Genomic DNA, 25,084 nt, shown 5'->3' on the forward strand with positions numbered 1-25,084 from the left:
CTATGAACTAATACTTTTTGAAGGACCTTTTGATTTAGTTACAGCATTTAATCTTCTTGGGTAGGAGTCTATCAGCATGGCACATATTGACTTGGCAATATTTGCCCACTCTTCCTAGCAAAACGCCCTCCAAATCTGTCAGATTGCGAGGGCCTCTCTTGTGCACAGCCCTCTTCAGGTCACCCCACAAATTTTCTATTGGATTTAGGTCTGGGCTCTGGCTGGGCCATTCCAAAACTTTAACTTTCTTCTGGTGAAGCCATTCTTTTGTTAATTTGGATGTATGCTTGGGGTCATTGCCGTTTTGAAAGGTGAAATTCCTCTTCATCTTCAGCTTTCTAGCAAATGCCTGAAAGTTTTGGGCCAAAAGTGACTGGTATTTGGAACTGTTCATAGTTCCCTCCACCTTGACTAAAGCACCAGTTCCAGCTGAAGAAAAGCAAAGTACAGTTTTGTACCTACCATAAATGTAGATGTTCGAGTGTTCACCCTGCTGCAGTCATCACACTTGGGTTATCCTGTCGTCAGGCGGTCCCGCAGTCGGCCGGATTTCCAAAGTCTTGGTCCGACATCAGTTGCTGTTGCCTCATCCCTGACGTCAGTGCGCCAGGGTTACATATATTGCAACAGACGCCATTTTCTTCAGTTTTTCTTGCCCCAGATGTCAGGTGCCCCCAAAAAGGTGATCCAAATTAGTACCAAAAGGTGTGAACACTGTACAAACACAAAATCCCTTCATCTATAAGCAAATACATTAGAAAGGCATAGCAAAGATTTAGCCAATAGATCAGAGGGGTTGGAGGGAGGGTAACCTGGACTGCAGCAGGGTGAACACTCGAACATCTACATTTATGGTAGGTACAAAACTGTACTATGTTCATCGTGTTACCCTGCTGCAGTCATCACACTTGGGTTGAGTCCCAAAGCTAAGGTAGGGTGGAGGCATCATAGAGGGTTAGTGGAGGCAATGAGGCCCTGCAGAGCTGCAGTGGTGAAGCCTGCCCTGGACTTAGAATAAAGAGGTAAGTGATAGTGTTTGGTGAAGGTGTGTACAGAACTCCAAGTTGCAGCTTCTAAAATTTCCTTGGTAGGAAGCCCCCTGAGAAAGGCTGTAGAGGTAGCTGTTGCCCTGGTAGAGTGGGAGTTAATGGTAGGAGGAACTGGTTTCCCATGATGGGTATAGCAGAATCGAATGCAATGGCCTATCCATTTAGAAATGGTTTGCTTGGATATGGCCCTCCCTTGAGAAGCTGTAGCATAGGAAACAAAGAGCTGGTCAGTTTTTCTGAAAGCCTTAGTTTTATCCAAGTAGTAACGAAGCTGCTAGTGAATGTCCAAGGAATGCAGGAGTCTCTCACCTTTGTTCTGTGGATTGGGGAAGAAAGTGGGTAGGTGGATGGTTTGATTTAAAGCTACACTGGAAACCACCTTAGGCATGAAGGAAGGATTAGTTCATAGAGATACTCTTCTTGATGAAAAATGAGGAAAGGTTCCACTGCCATAAGTGCCTGTAATTCTGAGACTCTCCTAGCAGAAGTTATTGCCAGGAGCAGGGCAGTCTTCCAGGACAGGAACTGAAGGTCTGCAGAAAAAGCTGGTTCAAAGGGAGGTAGCGTTAGTTTTTCCAAAACAAAGTTGAGGTCCCATGTTGGTGTAGGGGCTCTTCTAGGTGGTCTAATGTTTTTTGCCCCTCTGAGGAACTGCCTTAGAAGAGGATTTGAAAATAAAGGTGGATTCGTGTTGTAGTGAGCTGAAATAGCTGAAGCATGGATTTTAATGGAGGAGAAGGAAAGTCCTTTATGCAACATCTCAGCTAAATACTGCAGAATGTGAGGCATATGAGGCTGAGTTGTGTCTTGGCCTTTAGCTTGGTTCCAAGCACAAAACCTTTTCCATTTGTCCGAGTAAGCCTTCCTGGTGCTTGGCCCTCCTGGCCTCTAGAATAACATCCGGTACTGCTTGTGAAAGAGGGGCTGGTGGGATGCTTAATTGATTTGCCATGCAGCCAGGTTTAAGGTTTTGATCTGGCTGTGTAGAATCTGCTTGTCTTGCTGCGTGAGCAAATGAGGTATTTGAGGCAATATCCATGGTGGGCTGTGAGCCATATTCTTCAATAGCGGGTACCAGTGCTGGCGTGGCCAGTCTGGGGCTATGAGAATCAGTCGAGGTTTCTCCTTTTTGACCTTCAAAAGAACCTTTGTGAGAAGAGGTAATAGAGGAAAGGCATATGCTGTCAGGTTTTTCCAACTGAAGGAGAGAGCGTCCACTTTCCAAGCTTGATGGTGGAATGTCCTTGTACAAAATGTTGTCAGCTGGTAGTTTTGAGGACTGGCAAACAGGTCTATATTTGGTAGACCCCATCTTTGAGTTATCATTGTAAATATTTGTGGGTCTAGCTTCCACTCGTCGGGATCTTTGATGTTTCTGCTTAGGTCGTCTGTCAATGTGTTTTTCTGTCCTGGCAGGAATTGAGCTTGTAACTGGACTTGGTAGGCCAGAGCTGTGTTCCATAAGATTATTGCTTGCCTGCAAAGAGGGTAGGAATGTGTGCCCCCTTGTTTGTTTATGTACCACATTACTGTGGTGTTGTCCATCTTTATTGCAAGTTGTCCTGGCTGTAGTAGATCCCTGAAGGCTGTCAGAGCTTTCTGTACAGCTAGCATCTCTTTTTGGTTTATGTGCAGTTTTCTTTGTTCTGCAGTCCATAGGCCTTGAATGCATTGCCCTGCCATGTGTGCCCCAGGCATAGTCTGAAGCATCTGTTGTGATAGTTTGCCTGGGTGGGGGCAAGGTGAAAGGCTGACCCTTGTTGAGGTGACATGCCTGTGCCCACCACAGAAATTCCTGTTGAAGGCAGGGAATGAGAGATATCACTGTGTCCAAGCTGTGGCTGTGTTGAGACCATACACTTTTTAGGTACCACTGTAATTTCCTCATATGCAGTTTTGCAAATGGTATTATCAGAATGCAAGATGCCATGAAGCCCAAAGCCTGCAGAATTTTTCTTGCAGTTAATTGGGTCTTTGTTGCCATTGTCTTGAAATATTGAGTCAGTTGTAATTGCTTGTCTGGTGTAAGATAAGCCTTCAGGGCCGTTGTGTCCAAGCTGGCACCCAGGAATGTCATTTTTTGTGAGGGTACTAGTTTTGACTTATTTTCGTTTACTGTGTACTCCAGACAATTTAGTAGATGCTTCACAAAAGCCAGATGTTGTAAGAGAATGTCTTTTCTTTCTGCTTGGATGAGGCAGTCGTCCAGATATGGATATATTTGAATTCCTCTTTGTCTGCAGTATGCAATTACTGGTGCCAGGCATTTTGTGAATACTCTGGGCGCAGTAGATAAGCCAAAGGGCAGTGCAGAGAATTGATAATGGGTTGAACCTGCAATGAAACGGAGGTATCTTCTGCAACTTTGTCTGATAGGGACATGCAGGTATGCCTCCTTGAGGTCCAACGTTACCAGCCATGCTTCCTTGCCCAACATGGGAAGTAGCTGCTGTAGTGTTAGCATCTTGAATTTGGGAACTTGTAAGTAAGTGTTTAGAATTGAAAGGTCCAGAATTGGTCACCAAGCATTTTCTTTTCTGGGTACTAGGAAGAGTCTTGAGTAAAATCCTTGGCCTTACTCTTGAGTTGGTACCCTTTGAATGGCTCTCATGGCCATGAGAGCTGTAATTTGTTTTTGAGCCTCTGCCCTTTGATTTTGTGGCAGGTTTGGCATTCCTCTTTATATTGGCAAGGTGTGAAAGTGGAATCTGTATCCTTGTAAAATTATGTCTAGAACGCATTTGTCCTTTGTGACCATGTGCCAGTTGTCTGCAAATAGTGCTAGTTTTCCCCCAAGGGGGCTGACAAAAGAGCTTTGTTTGGCCAGCTGAGGTGCAAGTCATTGAGTTTGCCTTCTGGTGGATTGAGACCTGTCTTCTCCTCCCTTCTGGGTTGGAGTGCCCCATTGGCGAGGCTTATACTGAGCTTGTGGTTATCCTCTGCCCCTTGGGCGCCTGTATTTACCCCTCTGAGACCTGTGAGTGGCTGGAAAGGACCAATTTTTTGTTGGCCAGTTTCTGCTGAAGCGAGGGGGTTGTACTTGTAGGAAATCTTTGACTGTCTGCATTGATTTCGCCTTATCTTCCATTTTCTTTAAAACTTCTTCTGCTTTAACACCAAAAAGAACATCCTGCTGTAAGGGAGCATCTAGTAGTTTTGCTTTAACATGATCAAGCAGACTTTGTTCCTTTAACCAGGCATGCCTACGTATGACTGATCCAGTGACAGCTGCTCTGCAGGAGGCCTCTAAAGAATCAAACCCACATTGTAAGGTATGTTTGCCCACCTGCTCGGTGGCATGCAACAAATCCTGTACTTCTTTCATTTCAGATTGTTGAGGTAGGGTGGTTATCTTCTGTTCTAACTGAGAGATCAGAAATTGCTGATACTTAAGCATATGAAATTGACAGTTTAGTGCTCTCATAGCTAAAGGGGCTGAGGTGTAAACCTTTTTCCCCCATCTGTCTAGTGCTCTTGAATCCCTTTCAGAAGGTACTGGATTTTTAGCCATGGAAGCCTTAGCCCCCTTGGGACCCTGGGAGATAGTCTCTGGGTCAGCTACTGGACTTTTGTAAAGGAATTTGTGGGAATCAGGTACTCTGTAGTATCTGTCAGGCTTGGCCGGGGCAGGAGGTAGAGAGTCAGGATTGAAACTGGATTCTAAGTAGACATCATCCACAATGTCCAAAACAGGAGGGATGGCTAGAGGTCTGTGTTGGGGGAGTAAAAGAAACTCTCTGAGCCTTTTCTTGGAATCAGAGTAATCCTGACCTTCCCAGTGAAAATGTTCCCTCATGGTGTGTAAAGTTTCCCCAAAAGAGTAATCTTCTGGAGGGGAAGCTGAGGGAATAGAGTCCTCAGTATCAGAATCTTCATAAGGAGAGAAGGAATAGTCTTGGTCCTCAGAGGAATCTGAAGAAATAGACAGTTGTTCAGAGGAAGCAGAATCTTCTTCTTGTCTAGGCCTTTTGTCAGGAGGAGGCTGTGAACCCCTGATAAGAGAAGTCAAATCTTCAGCCATTTTGAGCATCTGTTTCTTAGGCATTGGGCCTTGAACAGGAGACTGAAGTGAAGCCTTTTTCGATTTAGAAGGAGTCTTCGACTTGGAAAACTTTTGACTGTAAGAGTCGTCGGTCTGAAAATGCCTTCAGAAACCGATGGCGTTTCAGAAGTACCAACGTCCTTGGAAGGTAAATCGTCGGAAGGGCCTGAAGTAAAAGGATGCGTCGGCCTAGTACATTCCATCAAAGTATCTGTATAAGTCTCGGGTTCCAGAACTGCGGTAGTCAGAGGCTGCATCGGAGCCTCACTGATAACCGGAGACTGGATCAACCGAGGCCTCGGAATCGGGCTTAGGTCTGGGCTGTCGGTCCTTGTCCCTGCACTTTTTGTGCAAGCCGGTAGTCGGTAGCTCCGACGGCATGTTATAGTTAAATTTTCTACCAAAAAAATGTTGTGCGAAATCAAACCGTCTTTTAATAGTACGTTTATTAAATCTAGCACAAAAACGACAAGAAGTGACATCGTGATCAGGGCCTAGGCAAGGTATGCAATAAGAATGAAAATCCTTATGAGGTATTTGCTTCCCACAAGAAATACAGTTGTTAACTTTTTCTGACATCGGTCTGAGGCAAGAAAAGTTTCCCCAACGGGGTACTTAGCTTTATAGAAGACTTCGGTCTGAAATTCAAATTCGAAAATCTCAGGAGTCGGCCGACCGGCACTTGCGAACCGCTTCTGCTTCGGACACCGCGCGGCAAGAAAGACTGAAGAAAATGGCGTTGGTTGCAATATATGTACCCCTGGCGCACTGACATCAGGGATGAGGCGACAGCAACCGACATCGGACCAAGACTTTGGAAATCCGGCCGACTGCGGGACCGCCTGATGACAGGATAACCCAAGTGTGATGACTGCAGCAGGGTAACACAATGAACATCTCCAAAGCATGATACTGCCACCACCATGCTTCACCTTGGGAATGGTGCTCTTTTGGTGATGCAAAGTGTTGTTTTTGCACCAAACGTACCTTTTGGAATTGAGGCCAGAAAGTTCAACCCTGGTCTCATCAGAATATAATACATTTTCCCACATGCTTTTGGGAGACTCTCTGTATTGTTTTGCAAATTTTAGCCAGGCCTGGATGTTTTTCTGTGTAAGAAAAGGCTTTTGTCTTGCAACCCGACCCCATAGTCCAGACATATGGAGAATACGGGAGATTGTTGTCGCATGCAGTACACAACCAGTACATGCCAGAAATTCTTGCAACTCCTTCAGTGTTGTTCTAGGTCTCTTGGCAGCCTCCCTGACCAGTTTTCATCTTGTCTTTTCGTCAATTTTGGAGGGACATCCAATTCTTTGCAACATCACTGTTATCCCATATTTTCTACACTTTTTGATGACTGTCTTCACTGTGTGCCATGGTATATCCAATGCTGTGGAAATTTTTTTGTACCCTTCTCCTCACTGATACCTTTCAACAATGAGATCCCTTTGATGCTTTGTAAGCTCTCTGTGAACCATGGGTTTTGCTGCAGCAGGCAACTGAGTAAATGTCAGGAAAATCCTATTAGGACAGCTGAACTTTATCTGGAGTTAATCAGAGTCTCTTTAATTGATGGCAGGTTTGTACCCAAGAAGACTGAATGCTGTAATTAAATCAAAAGGTGTTTCAACAGAGTATTAGTTTAAGGGTGTGCACACTTATGCAACCAGCTTATTGTATGCTTTTTTACTTTTTATATTTTTCAGATTTACTTATTTTTCAATTGAATTGTACAAGTTATAGGTCCCATTAAAGGTTTGAAAAGTTTTGAAATGATTTATTGTGGTCTCATTTTTTTATATCACAAAAACCTGGCATTTTAACAGGGATGTGCAAACTTTTTATATCCACTGTAGGTTGTCTGGCTAGTAACAGAAGTGGAGAAACCCTACTGTCAGGTCTAGAGTCAGATCCAGAATCCAAGGTGGGTAAAGTAGATGAGGCCAAATAAAAGGGAACAAAGTCTGTCGAGGCCAGTAAGGTACAATGAGGATTACTTTGCTCTTCAACCAGACAGCTTTCTGTAGGAATTAGGGAGGTTGCAGGGTAAGCATAGAAAATAGTGTGTGTGTGTGTGTGTGTGTGCGGGGGGGGGGGGGGCAATCATGGATCAGTGTGTCCCTCACTGATTCTTCCAGGGAAGGGATAGGGCAAAGAAACTGGTGTACTTGTTGTTTAGGGTACATGCAAGTAGATTGCAGCAAGGCTGGCCCTATTGATGGAAAATCATTTCTGTTATTTTGAAGGTTGAGAGACCACTCATGAGGTAGTAGAATAGACCTGCTCAATTTCTCTGCTATCATGTTGGACTTCCCTAGAATGTGCGTTGCTATAAAAAAAACAGTTGGAAGAAATCTCCCATTGCCACACTCTGAGGACTTCACGACACAAGGGGTAAGACCTGGTTCCCCTTGCTTGTTGATGTACCAGACTACAGAAATGTCATCTGTCTGAATTGCAATTGCCCTTTAAGGGAGAGCATCTCAGAATGCTTACAATGCTAAGAGCACTGCTCTCATTTGCAGGACACTGACATGCATACTGACCTCTTCAGTGGACCAAATGCCTTGGACTGCATTACTCAGGAAGTCCCCGCCCCCATATGGGATGCGTCTGTGGTCACTATGACCTAGTGCCGAGTAAGAATGAAAGAATGGCCTTGAAGAACCTGATCTGAACAAATCCACTACCAAAGGTATTTCTTGTATGCCTGAGTGATTCTTATTTGGGCTGACATTCATTGATAAAGAGTTGACCACTGTATTGTTGGCATCCACTGAAGAACTCTTATATGAAATATTGCAAGAGGAACTAAAATTATGGTAGCTGACATTGACCCCAAAGCTTAAAGAATCAAACGGGGTGAATTTTTGGTACTGTGAACTGTTTCCTTGACCTGGAATCTAATAGTTTGCATTCTTGCAAGAGGAAGAGAAGCTATTACTGACAATATGTTGAAAATTGTTCCTATAAACTCCAGAATACGAGAAGGTTCAAACTGAAATTTGTTGTAATTTATGGTAATTCCTAGTAAAGAGCAAGTTTGGAGTACCTGATTTCTCGCTCTTATGAGTAGATGTCTGGTCGGAGCAGTGATGAGCCAGTCATCTGGATACAGAAACTCATGGAATCCCTGCAGTCTCAAGTGAGCTGCTACCACTGCCATGCATTTGGTGAATATCCTTGAGACTGTGGTGAGACCAAAGGGCAAGGCTCTGAACTGGAAATGACTGGCTCCCAGCGAGAAGCGCAAGTACCTCCTGGACTGTCTGTTCATTTTTATGTGCTAGTACGCGTCTTGGTGGTCTGTTAGGCACATCCAGTCATCCTTGCCCAAAAAGGACTAAACTGTGACCATCGAAAACTTTGTCTGCTCAACTGATTTGTAAGTTGCTGAGATACAAAATTTGTCACGAGTCCACTGTTTTCTTTGGCACTAAAAAGAAGCTTGACTAAGTTCTGGATTCTTTCTGGTCTGTTGGGACCTCTTTGGATGACTTTTTTTCTAAAAGCTTTTGTATTTCTAGTGCTGCTGCTTTCCTTTGACTGGGTAGAACATCAGGAAATTTTCCTGAAGCTAGAGGTGGAATGGAAAAGAGAATTATATAATCTCTGGAAATGATCCACTGCACCAGGTGTCTTTTGTGATATGTAGCCAGGCTCTCTGATGCAGGGATAAATGATCCCAGACTGTCTCCAGAGGGGGACAATCAGGCCTCCTTTCAGGAGCACTAGTAGGGTCTTGTCAGAGAAGGAATTTCTAGGCTCTTAGTTTTGTGAGCCACCTCTACTGCATTGGCGGCATCTCCCACTTGAGTTCCCCCCCTGACTCTGGGTAACTGTCTCTACATGGATCTTGGAAAGGACCCTGGAATTTTTTGAACCATATTTTTTGTCCTCTGCATTGGTTCCTAGAAACGGTCCTTTAAGGGGTTGAAAAACATACTCCCACAGCAGACAGAGAGTTTTTCCACCTTTTTCACACCTGAAGAGTGTGTCCTTCACTTTGGGGTGGAATAAAGAAGTTCCGTCAAAGGGGGCACTGGCAAACAAGAACTTGAAAGGCTCCGCAAAGTCACACAAGCATATCCAGTCATGCTTCCTAATAGAGACACATGAACCTGCTGCCCTTGCGGTACCTTCAGCTGTGTGAAAGATAAGCCTCATGGACAAGTTAGAAAAGGACTGTAGGGTCACCAACTGTGAGGCCACAAAAGTCTAAGTGTCAGCAGCAGTGATCACTAAAAAAGTGTTCGACAGTTCTTTAATCAAATCTCTTTGCAAACTAGTAAAATTTGCCAAATAGTTCAGCAACCTAAGAGCGAAGATAGCTGAAGTGTAGACATGCTTCCCAAACCTGTCCAAAGCCTTTGACTCCCTGTTAGGGGGATGGACAGTGGAACTTTGTTCAGTAAGTACCTTCATAGTGGCCACCACCATGACCACAACATCCACAGGTACTCCTTTACTCCAAAATTCCTTTCCTGCTGGTGGTGCTAGAATCCGATCTGGTGTCTTAAGGATAGGTTCAACAGAGTCGAGTTCCTTCCACAACCGCTTTGAGATCAAATCAATGAGCTCATCAGTGGGCGGAGTTGCCCAGGAGGTAGACGGGCCAAATCCAAATGCCTTCAGGAATACCAATTCCTCTGGAGAAGGATTTTTGGAGGACCAGCCACCTCTTTGCTTCGGGATTTTCAGGATGTCTGCAAACGAGAGTTCATCAGGTGGTGATCTTGGGGATCCTTCTCCTTCATCGAAATCAGCATTCTGTGTGATAAGATTCCTATGGGGAATCTAAGTGCCTCCTTTTGCACCTTCTCTTCCAAGGTACTTCTTCAGTGGGATGCACTGGAGAAGTATCAGAAGAGATAAGGATACCCTTCTGGGTAACCTGGAGTGTTTGGACTGGCTGTCCTTGTGGAGTCGAATGTTAAGGCACAAAGTGCAAACACAAGAGATCCAGATTTTAGTAGATTCAAGGGGGGGGGGAACAGTCTGCCCTGCTCAAGCAGAGAAACCTCTCAACACCACCTCAAGAGGAGAATGCCTCAGGGAGAGAGAGGATGATGCAGCCAAGAAGACATGCTTCCGCCCCATCAACTCCCTCTGTCCCAAAACCATTCCACCCACAGAGAAGGTTGGAGCCAAGTTGTCTAGTGCCAAAACTCCAAGGGACAGAGACTGCTCCAACAACTTTGGAGTCAACTCCAACACCTCAGATTTGTCAGGGACACTACGGTTCAGAGTGATCTGGATCCAAACTTGTCAGAGCCAGAGTGCTCAGAGAAGTCCTTGGAGCTGAAAATAACAGTATTCTCAGATCTGACACAAACCGTTTCAGAAGACTCAGATTCACGGACTCCGAAATGAATGATCAGATCGCAGAAGGAGCTGATAGTGGAGGGGGAGTGCGAGCCAAAACTTCCTGACCTGAAGGGGTAGGACCTTTAACAACACCCATCTGTATATGTGCCAAGTGGAATCTCCTGATCATACTTTCCATATTGGCTTTGGTCAGATTCCTGGAAGAATGAAAGGAGGCCAATGAGGGAGATTTTGGGTGTCATTTCTCCAAGAAAGGGAATGGTAACCTGGATGGCACAGGTTCAATGGCAGGTGAGCATCTAGTCTGAGCAAGAGGTATCTGATCCAAGCTGTTCAGATCTGACAAAGCTTTTGAAGAAGTTGGCTTCAAAGCAGAAGCCTTCAGATCCATCTGTTTCTTTCTTGGAGGTTCAGTTGAAGGAGTGGAGGAACCAGACGGACTCTGGGACCTTTCTGAACTCTCCTTAAATTTTGTTTTGGGGGTTTGGAGCCTCAGAAATTTCTTCAGAAAAGTATTAAGCAATAGTCCCTTCAAAATAAGTTTGTTCTTGCTATCAGCAACTGCATGAGGATTGAAATTTTTACAAATACAGCAATCCACGTCTAACAATGTGAGGTATTGCCAGCTATGCCTGGAGAAACAGGGCAGTAGATATGTAACATATGCCAGCATAGCTAGCTGGAATTTTGTAAAGAATTATATGCCATTTGTATATATCAAACTGATTTGTAAAGATGCTTGAATTAAAAATGTACCAATAGTGAGTCCTGACTGTATTGTAACTGATTAAATGTATAGGCAGTAACAGAGGGTACTGGAAGAGAAGAGGTTAATCTCAATCCAGATAACTTTGAAAAATAGTAAGAAATTAAATTACTTAATTTAGGCCATAGTTTACTGTATTGTCTTTAGCAGTGAACTAATTTCAACTCTGGAAGGGTAGAAGTTTGAAATTGTTTTATGACTTCCAGAAGCTGCAAAAGATCTTAGCAAAGCTCTAGCATGGGTATTAGTGGCACATATGTGTTAAATTTGGCAACTTCTAGCCAAAGGGGTAGTATGGGAACCAGAAATCATATGACCAGATGTATGTGATGTCATTCTGTAAGCCAGCTTATTTATATTTAAATATTAGATGAGACTGAAGTCTCATTGCAGTCTGTTACTTGGAACCTGACAAAGTAGGAAGACCCCTCTCACCTACTTCATCTTGCCTTGCTCTAGTAAGTGGACCAGGGAATAGTAATTCTTTATAACAGTGAGGAAAATATAGTGAGATAAGTTAAGTATTGTTTTTCTGTATCTGTGTGAATCTTGTGCTATTTTAATATTTCCTGGGAATGAAACTCGGGTGTTTATTGTAAACAGATATTTAGTATTTTCATGTTCTTTTATTACGTATTATTAAATATCTTTAAACTTTTCATTGTGTCTGGTCCTTTAAAGAATATTTTAACCATTCAGAGTACTCATATCTATTTGGTGACTCTATGGCCATTCCTGAAAGCCTTACCGTATTGGTCAAAACATTACCATTTGTACTAATATTAATTTCACTCAGTATAATTGGGTACCCTTGTAAGACCCTTAGAGTAGCTGGCTTTGGAGTGTCTGGCGGAAGTAAGTCTGGGCAGAAGGGAGCATAGCTAGTCAATCTGTGCCACCCTTTCCCAGGTAGGTGTGTGTGTGTGTGTGTGTGTGTGTGTGTGTGTGTGTGTGTGTGTGTGTGTGTGCGCAAGCGTGAGCGTGTGTGTGTGTGTGTGCCAGCTGCTTAGAGTAGGGACACGAAGCATGGTTTCACAGACAAGGTGTTGAAGGACTTGGCTTGGACACTAGGCTAAGGACAAAACTCTACAACTGTGTCACTGGGGAGTCTTACTGGGGACCTGTACAGAGAGGGAGAGAGTGAGAGAAAACACCCAGACCCCGGACTGAGTGTGTTCCCTGTGTGCTCTTAAGTGAAATTGTGCTTGATGCAGAAAGCTGCATCTGGAAATACTGTGTAACTATTTTTGTTCCAAGTGAACGTCCCTCTCCAGTGTCAGTGGTGAGGATTCAGGCTCATTGATTACTGGCCTAGAGAGGGGATGCTACCCCACATTTAAGTGCTCTGGGCCCAGAAAGTATACACATAGATCATGTGCATCCGAAACAGAAAGCTTATGTCCACATTGCTTACATTTTTTAAACCCTGATGGGTCTTTCATTGACATTTTGCTAAAGAGAAAGCTAATGAAAAAGACGGAAAAAAGAAAGTTTTTTTAAACTAGATTAGAAGGGAAAAATTGGGAGGAAAAAGTACCAGTAATGGTACTGAGAAATATACAGGTGTGTAAAATACAACAAAAAGGGAAAAAAAAGTTGAAATAAGGGAAAAATATTACCAACAATGGTAAACAAGAATACACTACATATAAAGAGAGTATAAATATAGAAAAAGGTAGATTATAAAGATTAGAAAATTCACTTAACAAAGACACTTGAGAGCTAAGGATGCTCATGTCTATTTCGCGAAAGCGGCAAATGATGTCTGCGGCATATTAAGGGCTGGTGCATTTTGAGTAGGGAGGAGCTTGAGAGCTTTTAGGTTATCACGTGCTATAGTAATGGCCAAGTTGGATCCGAGGATCGTATCTAAACTCAATAGTTGAGGAATGAATGAAAATTGATAACATCAGATCAGATACTTCACAGACATGATAGCTGCATAGATGACAATCATATCCACTGCTGTAGTAGCATGGATCATATTCTCAGCCAAAATTATCAAAAGAGCTTTCCACTATCAAACCTGTAATCTAGCATGTACAGTGTAAATTAATTATTAAAAACCTATGGTAGCCTACTTGCCAGAACATTCATATCACATTCTATCAGAAGTCATACATGTATCTAAGAATGACAATGTATGACAGTCAGACGGCAGAAATGCTAATGTCTGAATAAACATGCTCACTGCTTAGCCCTGTACATCTAAACCACTCAAACAGAATGGTTACTAGGATCCTATATCAGCTAAACAGAAAGGTGATAAATGTAAGCAGGCAGCATACCAGTCATGCTGTCAGATAACTGAAGGACAACATATGACACACTAATGAAGAGGAACTATATTCTGTGCCAAACGTGAGGTTTTACGGCCTATTATTGTCAGGTAAAAGCTTTTAATACATGTGCTCACAGGGCAGAGGATGGTGCTAACAGATATCAGGGATACAACTCATGTTATACACAATGGAGAAGATGGAGGATGACGAAGATGGTCACAACTGATGTATCTTAAAAACAACAGAGTGTAAAGGTGAACAATTATAGCGTCACCAACTAAACGGCCACCCAAATGGCTTTAACGTAGCTTGGGGAGGAGTTCTCATAAATGGCAGTGCTGGGGTTCAGGGGATAATACACTCCTTTATTAGGAAAACCACATACTGACTACATGACAGGTTAAAGGGGGAATAACACATTAAAAAGGGTGATGCACAGACTATTAACCTTACTTCCTGTCCATTTTTATGTGTTTTTTTTTTCACCTAAACAAGATATTTTAAGTGACCTCAATGTGCATTATCTAGCTACAAGAAGCAACTGAAATGTTCTAACTCAATTAAAACATCTACCATCTGAAAGTTACTGACATGACCAGCACTTACTGCTTCACAAACACGCCTCTACAACAGATATGTAAAAACACAGTTAATCACAATGTCTGACCATGGTACTAGAACACCAAAAATTATAACTTTGTCAAAAAAAAACACATACTGACAATACTTTCCTTTCAGATCCACAACCATAAGTGATATAGCAACAATTCACCACAGTTTAATTTCCCTACACCACAGTACATAACATTCATGAAAATGTTTACCCTCCACTGGATCATCAACTCCACTACTCACCTCGCAGCTGCTGAGGTCCACAGATACCTCTTTCAGTTGCTGATTACAGGCAAGGCCCAGTAAAAGTGCTCTGCAATAGATAACAGCATCCCTTAAAACAGCTGAGATAGGTCAGTGATGATAATATTCATACCAATATCTAATTCTTATTAGGAATCACTCTAGTTTCATTTCTGCAGAGAAGTTGGATCACAATGGTGTGTGACAAATGCTACTACCCTTTACTATTATGTGAATTATAGCTTTAATTACTTAAGCATTTTTACAAGCCATTACACTTAACATGGAAAAACATGCACCATCAAGAACAGAACAAAGTGATCTGCCCAAATCATGGATATCTCTGGATTAAGCATTAGCAGTTTCAAACAACGTATGTGCACCTAAAATTGTGGTCAAATACGAATAATATATAATGTCAGTCTCTCTCATTTTCCATTTACCATAACAATCCAAGCAATGAAAATCTAGCTCTGTCCATGCTGGTAGAACTGTTTGAAGCTCTGAATAAGGATTTTAGAAATGAGCTACACAAAAAGTAGCTATTGGTCTGAAAAAATGGCATACCTTGTGGGATTCACACTCATCGCGAATCAGATCTAAAGGTCCCCTTCACCCTTTGCTCATGCAGCAACTCAAAAGGTGAGAAACCTGTGGATTCCTGGGGTACCACTCTGTAAGCAAAGAGAAGATGGGGCAAATATTTGCTCCACCCTGTCTCAAACTGGTGTCCAAATGCCTGTAGCATGGTCTTTACTGTAGAGGTTAACCTCTCCACAAGACCATTAGTCTGGGGTGGTAGGAGGTGGTCTTCAAGTGCTTCACCCCACAGCGCTCCCACAGACAAGCCAGCAGGACTGACATGAAATTGGCACCTCTGTCAGTGTTTCTCTTGGGAAATCTACCCTGCTGAAAATCTCTAACAAAGCATTTGCCACCTTTTCTGCCTCAGTGGAGGATAGGGCCACCACTGCAGGCTATCTGGTAGCATAATCTACTATCACTACGATATACATCTTCCCTGTGTAGCTTAGGGTACTCAGAGGTCCCACAATATCCTAAGCTACCCTCTGAAATGGCTCCTCAAACACAGGCAAAGGCATCAAAATAGCTTTGACCTTGTCTCCTGCCTTGTCTACTTTTTGGCACTGCTCACAGGTCCTGCAGTACCGTTACATCCCTGGAAATCCCAGGCCAATAAAAGTTCTGCATAATATGTCTCTAGGTATGCTTTATGTCCATATGATCTGCAAAGGGAGTGCCATGGGCTATGGCTAGAAGTGCCAGACGGTAGGCTCTGGGCACTACCAACTGCTGTATAACCTCACCTTCTAGCCCTCCTTCCGAGATCCACTCTCTATACAGTAACCCTTTGTTCCAGTATACAGAATCCCCTTTTCCTTGAGAATCAGGCACCTCCCAGCTAGCCTTGTAATGCACGGTCTGAGAGCTGAGCCTGTCTCAGCTGTCTCTTTGTAACCCTTCCCAGCTCCCCTTCCACAGGAAGTCTGATATCCTTTGACAGCAGTGCCTCACTGTCAACATGGGTACTACTACTCACCTCTGCCTTTGTAGTCACACTGTCCAAAGAAACATCAGTACCCACCAGCAGCTGTGGCTCATCTACAGTCTCACTGCTACAGGGTAGCTCCCTCCCTGAAGTAGCCAACTCACCAGTCCTGGCTTCAGGTGTGTGGTCTGTCTGGGTCCCCCCCAGGCTACCAGACCCACATGCCTGTCTCCAAGCCTGACTGCATGTCACTGCATGCACACAAGGTACTGCATTATCAAAATCATTCCCTATCAGGGCATCTGCAAGGATACCCTCACACACACCTACTTGCATGCTTCCTTTTCCACCCTCCCAGTCATAGTGAACCCTAGCCAGATTTATTTGGAATGGGGTCCCTCCCAAAGCTCTGACTGCATGTAGTGCTCCTCTTTAACCATTGTAGGCTTCACAGCAGAAGTACCTCACTAAAAGAATCACAGGCCTAAAGCAGATGCCCTACGCTGACTGCCTTAAAAAAACTCCAGCTAAACTCTCTCGCATATCGTCTACTCAGAGGCAATCTCTGCTTAACATACAAGGCCATGTCAAACCCAGAGCTGTTGGACATGCTGCACTTAAAGAAATCCCAATCCCTCAGAGCCACACGCTCCAAGGATCTAAACCTTGTCATCACAATAAACAAAACATGCTGGAGGGATAGGTTCCTGACCCAGAGACACCCTAGACTCTGGAATAGATTGCCCATACATGTCAAGCAGAGTGCCTCTTTGGCCCTCTTCAAAAGGAACCTTGATGATTGGATGGGAGAAAGGAAATTCACCCCGGGGATCACGTCAGTCGCCCTGCTAGACAGGGATCCAGGGAAGTAAATAGTGTGGGAAGAAATAGCCAGGGAATTGTTATGGCTAGGCTTGTATAGGCCCTAGGGCTGATAGCCTAGAACCAATCTATGAACCTATGAACAATGGTTGGGTCAGAGGCTGCCTCTGTCTTAGCAGTGGCCTGTTTTCCATCTACTACGATAGGATATAATCTCTTGTGGTAGTTTGTACCCTTGTTGTCTTCAGACAACTTACCAGTTGGTATTCTGCTATCCCCACTTGCTGGCTCCCCTACCTTTTGTTCCCCACCTTGTCTCCATGGACATCTATATGACACATGGCTCCACTGATTACATTTAAATCATTTAACCACTGATCCTGGCCTTGTACCTGAACTAGTGGCTTCCCCTGTTACTGTTGGACTCTGATGGGGGGGGGTTAAGCTGCTCACCATGGGCATCCCTTTCTTGTGCCGTGATGCCCTGCTTGCTAAGTGGAGATCCTTTTTTCCCCAGCTCATCTGTGGTATTGCATTCCCTATCTGCCAACAAGATTCTCATGTCCTCGGGCAAAGTGCTAAGGGCTTGTCCCCTCACCAAAAGGTCTGCCAGCCCTTCAAAAGTGGTAACTTGACACCCACTCACCCACCTATGAAAATAAGTGCTTAGTTCAGCAATATAATCACACATACTTTCATCTGCCTTGCGTTTATGCTCACAAAACGTTTTTCTATAAGCTTCAGGTGGTAACAAAGCATTCCAATAAAAAATTTTTAACTGTAATATAATTTAAGCAATCAATATCAGACAATTTAGAAACAGCAGGTACAGCTTTACCATGGAATAAGGGGGCGAGGAACTGCACCCAGAGCCCTCTGTCAACATTATACTGTTTGCATACTCTTTCAAACATATGACTAAAACTACCAAAATCATCACCTTCTTGGTACTGAGGAAGAAGTTTACTGACCTTTATTCCTTCTGGGGTATGGTTACTCCCTTCGCCATTACCTCCATGACCCTGGAGAAGAGTCAGCATTTCCTTTTCATGTTGCCTCTCCCTCTTATTTTCTTCTGCTTCCAGACATCTCAGTCTCTCTGCTGATTCTAATTTCATCTGTTTCTCCTTTTCTTCAGCTTCCAAACACTGCAGTCTCTCTGCTGATTCTAGTTCCAGATGTTTGGCATCCAGTTCAAGTCTCTAACTCCAGATGGATTTTTAAGCCCTCTGAGGAAAAGTTGAACTGTCCATTTTCTGAGAGGTGTACATCCCCAAGGCAAGTCTGGCTGTCTTCCTGGTTGCTGCTCTGTGATGCAAATGTGATTAAGGCTGCAAACATTTCTCCTTTAGTCAGGTTGGCATGCACTAATCCTCTGGCTTGGCACATCTCAGCCAACTGGTTCCTTGTCAGATTGCCATAATCCTCTGCTGACATCCTTGACTGGTCTCCCTGACTGACTAAGCTAACAAAAAATAAATAAAACTATTGTGATATGAAACTCTGAATGTCTACCTTGTGGCTCCTTGAGAGTGATGTGGTGTGGTCACACTAAAGAAGGTGTCTGCACTCATATCGGCATAAAGCATACAAACAGACATATTATGCAAACCTTTTACTGGACTGAGATTTCCAGGGATGTAACAGGGTACTGCAGGACCTGTAAGCATTGCCAAAAAGAAGGCAAGGCAGGAGACAAGGTCAAAGCTCCTTTGATGCCTCTGCCTGTGATTGAGGAGCCATTTTAGGGGGTAGCTATGGATATTGTGGAGCCTCTGAGTACCCCAAGTTCCAAATGGAAAAAGCATATCCTAGTGGTAGTAAACTATGCCATGGGCATTTCCTACCAGATACTCAGAGGTAGCGGGGGCCTGTCCTCTACTGAGGCAAAAAAGTTGGCAAATGCTTTGCTAGAGATTTTCAGCAGGTTTCCCAACAGAAATGCTGACAGAGGTGTCAATTTATGTCAGACCTGTTGGCTTGTCTGTGAGAGTGCTGTGGGGTGAAGCACCTAAAGACCACACCCTACCACCCCCAGACTTGTGGATATGTTAAATTCTACACTAAAGACTATGCTATGGGCATTTCCAGACCAGTTTGAGAGAGAGTGGGACAAATGTTTGCCCCATCTGCTGTTTGCTTACAGAGAGGTACCCCAGGAATCAACAGGTCTCTCACCTTTTGAGTTTGCAATGAGTGTGAGTGTAAATCCCACAAGGAGTCTGTTGTGGAATATGTCCTAAACCTCAGGACATGGGTCAGGGGACTCACGGGCTTGAAGCAGGAGAACCTGGCAGAAGCTCAACAGCAGAAAAAGGTCTGGTATGACAGAAATGCTCAAGGCAGAGAGCATGCTAATGGGGGCAGCAGGTTATGGTTCTCATTCCTGTCAAATGCAATATGCTGCAGGCACAGCTTGGAGGGGCCTTTCAATGTGGTAAGAAAGGTCAGTGCTGTTAACCACATGGTAGAACTGCTAGGCAGGAAGCAGGGGCACAAACTGTACCATGTTAACACCATGAAACCTTACCATAATAGAGATGCCCTGGTGCTAAGTATTTGCAGTAGAAAGCAGGAGGAGTCTGAGTGGGATCTATGGTTACAGCAAGCCAGCCAGCAAAATCCCAACTTACTATAGTGGAGCCTAGGGCTGCAGGCATATGATATGACAGTGCAGAACTGTACTGGGGTCAGCAATGCAAAGGCAGATGGGATCTCAAGACAGAGTATGGGGTAATGTATTCCCAGATAGGCTCATTCCTCTTAAGCAACGTTTCTCAAGGGCACTTGTAAAACTAGCTTGAGTCTTCAAGGGGAGGAGAGATATGACAATAGCAGGTACTGCTAGCACAGTCAGCTGGAATTTTGCAAATAATTATGTCATTTCTGAATATCAAATGATTTATACAAGATACTTGTGTTACAAATGTATTAGAACAGCATGTCATGTGTATATCAAACTTATTTGTATAGACATTTGTGATGAAAAGGTATATGTAAAGTGCTTGTGTTTGAAATGTATCTACAGTGTGCCCTACTGGAGAGAAAAGAAAAGTATATGCACTATTGTAACTGTGTAAATGTATGTGTTTTAACAAAGGAAACTGGCAAATAGGTGGTTAACCTCAGTCCAGCAAATTTTAAAATATATCTGAAATTAAATCACTTTATCAGCTAGGCCATAAAGATGCTATCTCACAGGTTTCAATGCAGCCAGAGAGACAAATACTGTACTAGGAAGTTTTCTGTACTGTCTTTGGGGTGAACTAATTACTACTCTGGAAACACACAGGTATGAAATTAATTTATGACTTCCAGCACCTGCCACAGAACTGAGCAAAAGCCCTTGTGTGTCTATTTTTATGGGTAGGTGCTAAATCCTGCCAGCTTCCAGCAATGGGAGTTTGCATAAGAACCTAGAAGTCAATTAACCAGAAGTGACGTCATTCTGCAAGCTATCCAGGAAGTAATATGTTATGGATATTATTTTGAGAAGTCTCTTAGTGAGACTGATCACTCTGTATTCTGTCTTAGGCCTGACAACAAGAGGGACAATTCACCAAAGCATCTGCCTTGCTCTATTAAGTAGGGAATACTCATTCTCTTAGATTCAGTCAGGAATATAGTGAAGCTTAGTCTAAATACTGTTTTTCTTTATTTGTATAAGTATGTCCTTCAATGTTATTTTAAATATCTAGTGATGTCTGAACTCTGTCACTGTGAATAAATATTTAGTATAGTCTTGTTCTTTTATTATTTATTAATAAATATATTTAAGTCTTTTCATTGTGGCTGATCTTTGTAGAGATATTTAAGTTTTGAGAGTATTTGCATATTTATTTGGTAACATTGTGTGGGCCACTCCTTATTGCTCTTGGTCAAACTACCATCATCATCTTCTTTCGGCTGTTCCCGTTAGGGGTCGCCACAGCGGATCATCCGTTTCCATTTCTTCCTGTCCTCTGCATCATGCTCTCTCACACCAACCGCCTGCATGTCCTCTCTCACCACATCCATAAACCTCATCTTAGGCCTTCCTCTTTTCCTCTTACCTGGCAGCTCCATCCTTAGCATCCTTTTCCCAATATACCCAGCATCCCTCCTCAGCACATGTCCAAACCAATGCAATCTTACCTCTCTTGCTTCGTCTCCAAACTGTCCAACCTGAGCTGACCCCTCTAATATACTGATTCCTAATCCTGTCCATCCTAGTCACACCCAGTGCAAATCTTAACATCTTTAACTCTGCCACATCCAGCTGTGACTCCTGCCTTTTCGACAATGCTACTGTCTCCAACCCATATAACATAGCTGGTCTTATTACCCTCTTGTAGACCTTCCCTGTCACTCTTATTGGTACCAGTCTGTCACAAATCACTCCTGACACTCTTCTCCACCCATTCCACTCTGCCTGTACTCTCTTCTTCACCTGTCTTCCACACTCACCATTACTCTGAACTGTTGATCCCAAGTACTTAAACTCATCCACCTTTACCAACTCTACTCCCTGCATCTTCACCATTCCTCTACCCTCCCTCTCATTTATACACACATTCTCTTTTAGCCCTGCTGACCTTCATTCCTCTCCTCTCTAAAGCATATCTCCACCTCTCCAGGGTCTCCTCAACCTGGTCCCTACTCTCACTACATATCACAATGTCACCTGCAAACATCATAGTCCACGGGGCCTCTTGTCTAATCTCATCTGTCAACCTGTCCATCAACACTGCAAATAAGAAAGGGCTCAGAGCTGATCCTTGATGTAAAGCCACCTCCACCTTAAATGTATCTGTCACTCCCACCACAGTCCTCATCAATGTCATACTACCCTTATACATATCCTGTATCACTCTTACATACTTCTCTGCCACTCCCGAATTCCTCATACAATACCACAACTCCTCTCTAGGCACCCTGTCATATGCTTTCTCTAAGTCCACAAAGACACAATGCAACTCCTTCTGACCTTCTCTGTATTTCTCCAACAACACTCTCAGAGCAAATATTGCACATGTAGTGCTCTTTCCTGGCATGAAACCATACTGCTGATCACTAATCATCACCTCCCTGCTTAACCTAGCTTCCACTACTCTTTCCCATAACTTCAAGCTGTGACTGATCAATTTTATCCCTCTGTAGTTACTGCAGCTCTGCACATCACCCTTATTCTTAAAGATAGGTACCAAAACACTTTTTTCCTCCACTCCTCAGGCATCCCATGACTTTCCAAAATTTCATTAAACAATCTGGTTAAAAAATTCCACTGCCATTTCTCCTAAGCACCTCCATGCTTCCACTAGTATGTCATCTGGGCAAACAGCCTTTCCATTCTTCATCCTTACTTCCTCCTTGCTAATCTGCTTCACTTCCTGATTCACTATCCCCACATCATCCAACCTTCTCACTCTCTCATTCTCTTCATTCATCAGCCCTTCAAAGTAGTCTTTCCATCTACTCAACTCACTCTCCTCACTTGTGAGTACGTTTCCCTCACTGTCCTTTATCACCCTTACCTGCTGCACATCTTTCCCAGCTCTGTCCCTCTGTCTAGCCAATCAGTACAGGTCCTTTTCTCCCTCTTTAGTGTTCAATCTCTCATACAACTCTCTATATGCCTTATCCTTAGCCTTCGCCACCTCTCTCTTTGCCATGCGCCTCATCTCCTTATACTCATGTCTACTTTCTTCATTTCTCTGACAATCCCACTTCTTCGCCAGCCTCTTCCTCTGCATACTCTCCTGAACTTCCTCATTCCACCACCATGTCTCCTTGTCCTCCTTCCTCTGTCTAGATGTCACACCAAGCAACTTCCTAGCAGTCTCCCTTACTAGCTGCACAGCGGCTCCGGACCCATCCAAGGTAGAGACATCCGCAGGTTCCATGGTTGAAGCATCTCTCGGCATACTGGACTCTGAATGCGTCTCAGTAGAGGCCTGTGAATCTGAAGTAGCGGGTATCAGGGGCTGCGAAAGCGCCTCACTGAGTACCGGCGAACTGGGTGGCCTGTCTCTGTCTTTATCTTTGTGTTTTTTTCAGAATGTTGGTAGTCGAATGGCTTACCGAAGACACATCAGGATAATTGAACCGAGCACCAAAATATTTACAAGTGCAAATATACCGATGACGGACAGTTCGTGGTTTAAATAAGGCACAAAACCGACAGCGAGGTACGTCAGGGCCTAGGCAAGGAATACAGTACGAATGAAAATCTTTATGAGGTATTTGCTTTCCACAAGAAATGCAATTATTTACTTTTTCTGACATCGGTTTAGAGCAAGAAAAAGTTTCCCCAATGGGGTACTTAGCTTTTAGTTGAAGACTTCGATTGTGAAACTCGAAAACGAAAATTTCAGGAGTCGGCCAACCGGTACTTGCGAACTGCTTCTGCTTCGGGCACCGCACGGCAAGAAAGACTTATGTAATAACGTCAGCTGCATGTTTTATACCCGATGACATGACGTCACGGAAGAAGAGACAGCAACCAACGTAGGACCAAAGACTTTGTTAATCAGGCCAACTGACGGCTACTGCAAGCAGATAACCCAAATGTAATGACTGCAACAGTGAAACACGAAGAACAACTCCTGATTGCATACACACCTCCTTTTCCCTGGCTCAGCAGAAAAGTCCATGACCAATGAAATCTGAGTCACCACTGCCACTACAGGTGCACAATACACCCAGCTACAGCTTGGCATAACAGACACCCTCCCAACAAGGATAAAGGGAGCTGTCATTGGCTTGCTTACGGTCACCTTCCAAATGCCTGGTTCCTAAGACACTCGTCCTGTGGCCATATCAGCTGATAATTCTGTATAGCTGTTCTTTTGAATGTGATTTGTTAGTAAATCCATGCATGCACAATGCAGTGCTTCCATGGCATCTGAAGAACAAAATTAAAAGGTGAGAAATTACAATTATAAAACATGGCTACAAAGTTAGGTTTTTCATTCCTCTGATTTACTTCTACTCCAGAAAGGATCTCTTTTTTTATTAACTCAGTGGTATTTATGCTGTACAAATAAATGCAAATGCTAAAATGATAGCAGAAATACTCTTCAAACAAATGGAAATTAAAAGGAGCAATCTAGAATGGATAAATATATGTAAAGAACAAAGTAAGATAAGACAACACGTTTGGTAAATTCCATGACACTAGCACCAAAAAATCAATCTGCAGGAAAAGAGGGGTTTTGAAATGTTATATTAGGACTCAAAACTAGGTCATATGAAAATACCATTATTGATGTAAGATGTATGCTCTAGTTAATTAGATACATGTGGTACAAACAATGAAACAGCCCATCCATTGTATCAATTTTACGTTTTTTTTATTTTTTATATTTTTTCCCCTAACAGATTTGCTTGTTTTTCAATTGAATTAAGGTCACATTAAAGGAGGGAAAAGTTTTGAAATGATTTATTGTGGTCTCATTTTTTTATATTACAAAAACAGGCATTTTAACAGGGGTATGTAAACTTTTTATATCCACTGTATATCGACCATGGGCACGCAAAAGGCTTAGTTTCTTGCTGGGTGTCAGTAAAATTGGGTTTCAATTAATGAAAATGTGAATTCTACATACTCCAACTATCTGCAACATGGTTTATGAAGGTGAACGAGTTACTGCGTACTGGGGCTATCAAATAAAAATAAATACATATAAACATAAAATTCAAAACAAGTGCAGTTTCTCTATTAAATGACATTTATGGGCAAACAGTGACAAAATGCATGTTTTCATCCACATCTTGCTCAAACTCTAAGCAATTAGTAATATTTATCATTTGTTCTACTCTAAAAAGACATGATGGGAGGTAATTATTTTGATAATTTTACTAGTGAAATACAATATGACATTTTGACTCTCCTTTCTCGACTGAGGCATCAGCATGGACTTAAAATGTCTGTGCTAACAGTGACTTCCTCTGAGTACCTATTATGAGAACATTCAGTATATTTTTAATTGCACATTTATTATCAGTGGCTAATCTTGTTTTTGTGTTAACTGGTTTCGTCTTCACTCATTCATGAGCTCACTCTGTCATAGCTTGATTTTTCCTAAAAAGCTTGAAATGCAAACAAATCTAATGGTGTTACTTAAAATAGCTAGAGTCATCTCAGAGCTACTAAGACAAAGCACAATTCCTTAAAATGAAGTTTGATGACAGTGGTAATGGGGTAATTAAGTTAAAGGAAAAGCAATGCAAGAAATGTGCAGTTCTACAGTGCAGCAAATAAGTAATAGCTGGGTGCATTAGTACTGCAAAGAAAATTAAGAAATGATCACAAAGTGTTTTTGTTTTTTTGTTTCTGTCAATAGCTCTTGTATAAATGCAGTGCATACCTTAAGCACACAAACTTTCACAATTTTCCAAGTACATCACCTTTACTGGCAATTTAAAGGATCATAGGAGTTAAAAGGC

General features: G+C 43.0%; 1 protein-coding gene across 5 annotated transcripts in view; it reads right to left on the reverse strand.

Annotated features, from left to right (window-relative positions):
• The window catches only part of CARMIL1 (capping protein regulator and myosin 1 linker 1), a 4,434,936-nt gene that overhangs the window by 1,518,906 nt on the left and 2,890,946 nt on the right, over window positions 1-25,084 (reverse strand). For all 5 annotated transcript variants that reach the window (XM_044067077.1, XM_044067074.1, XM_044067073.1 and 2 more), the window contains exon 17: window positions 14,326-14,395. In XM_044067077.1, coding sequence (XP_043923012.1) covers window positions 14,326-14,395 — 70 coding nt within the window. The remainder of the gene's footprint in view (window positions 1-14,325; window positions 14,396-25,084) is intronic.

The sequence above is a fragment of the Protopterus annectens genome, chromosome 3.part1, assembly GCF_019279795.1.
Source record: "Protopterus annectens isolate FY-2018-M chromosome 3.part1, PAN1.0, whole genome shotgun sequence".
NCBI lineage: Eukaryota > Metazoa > Chordata > Ceratodontiformes > Protopteridae > Protopterus > Protopterus annectens.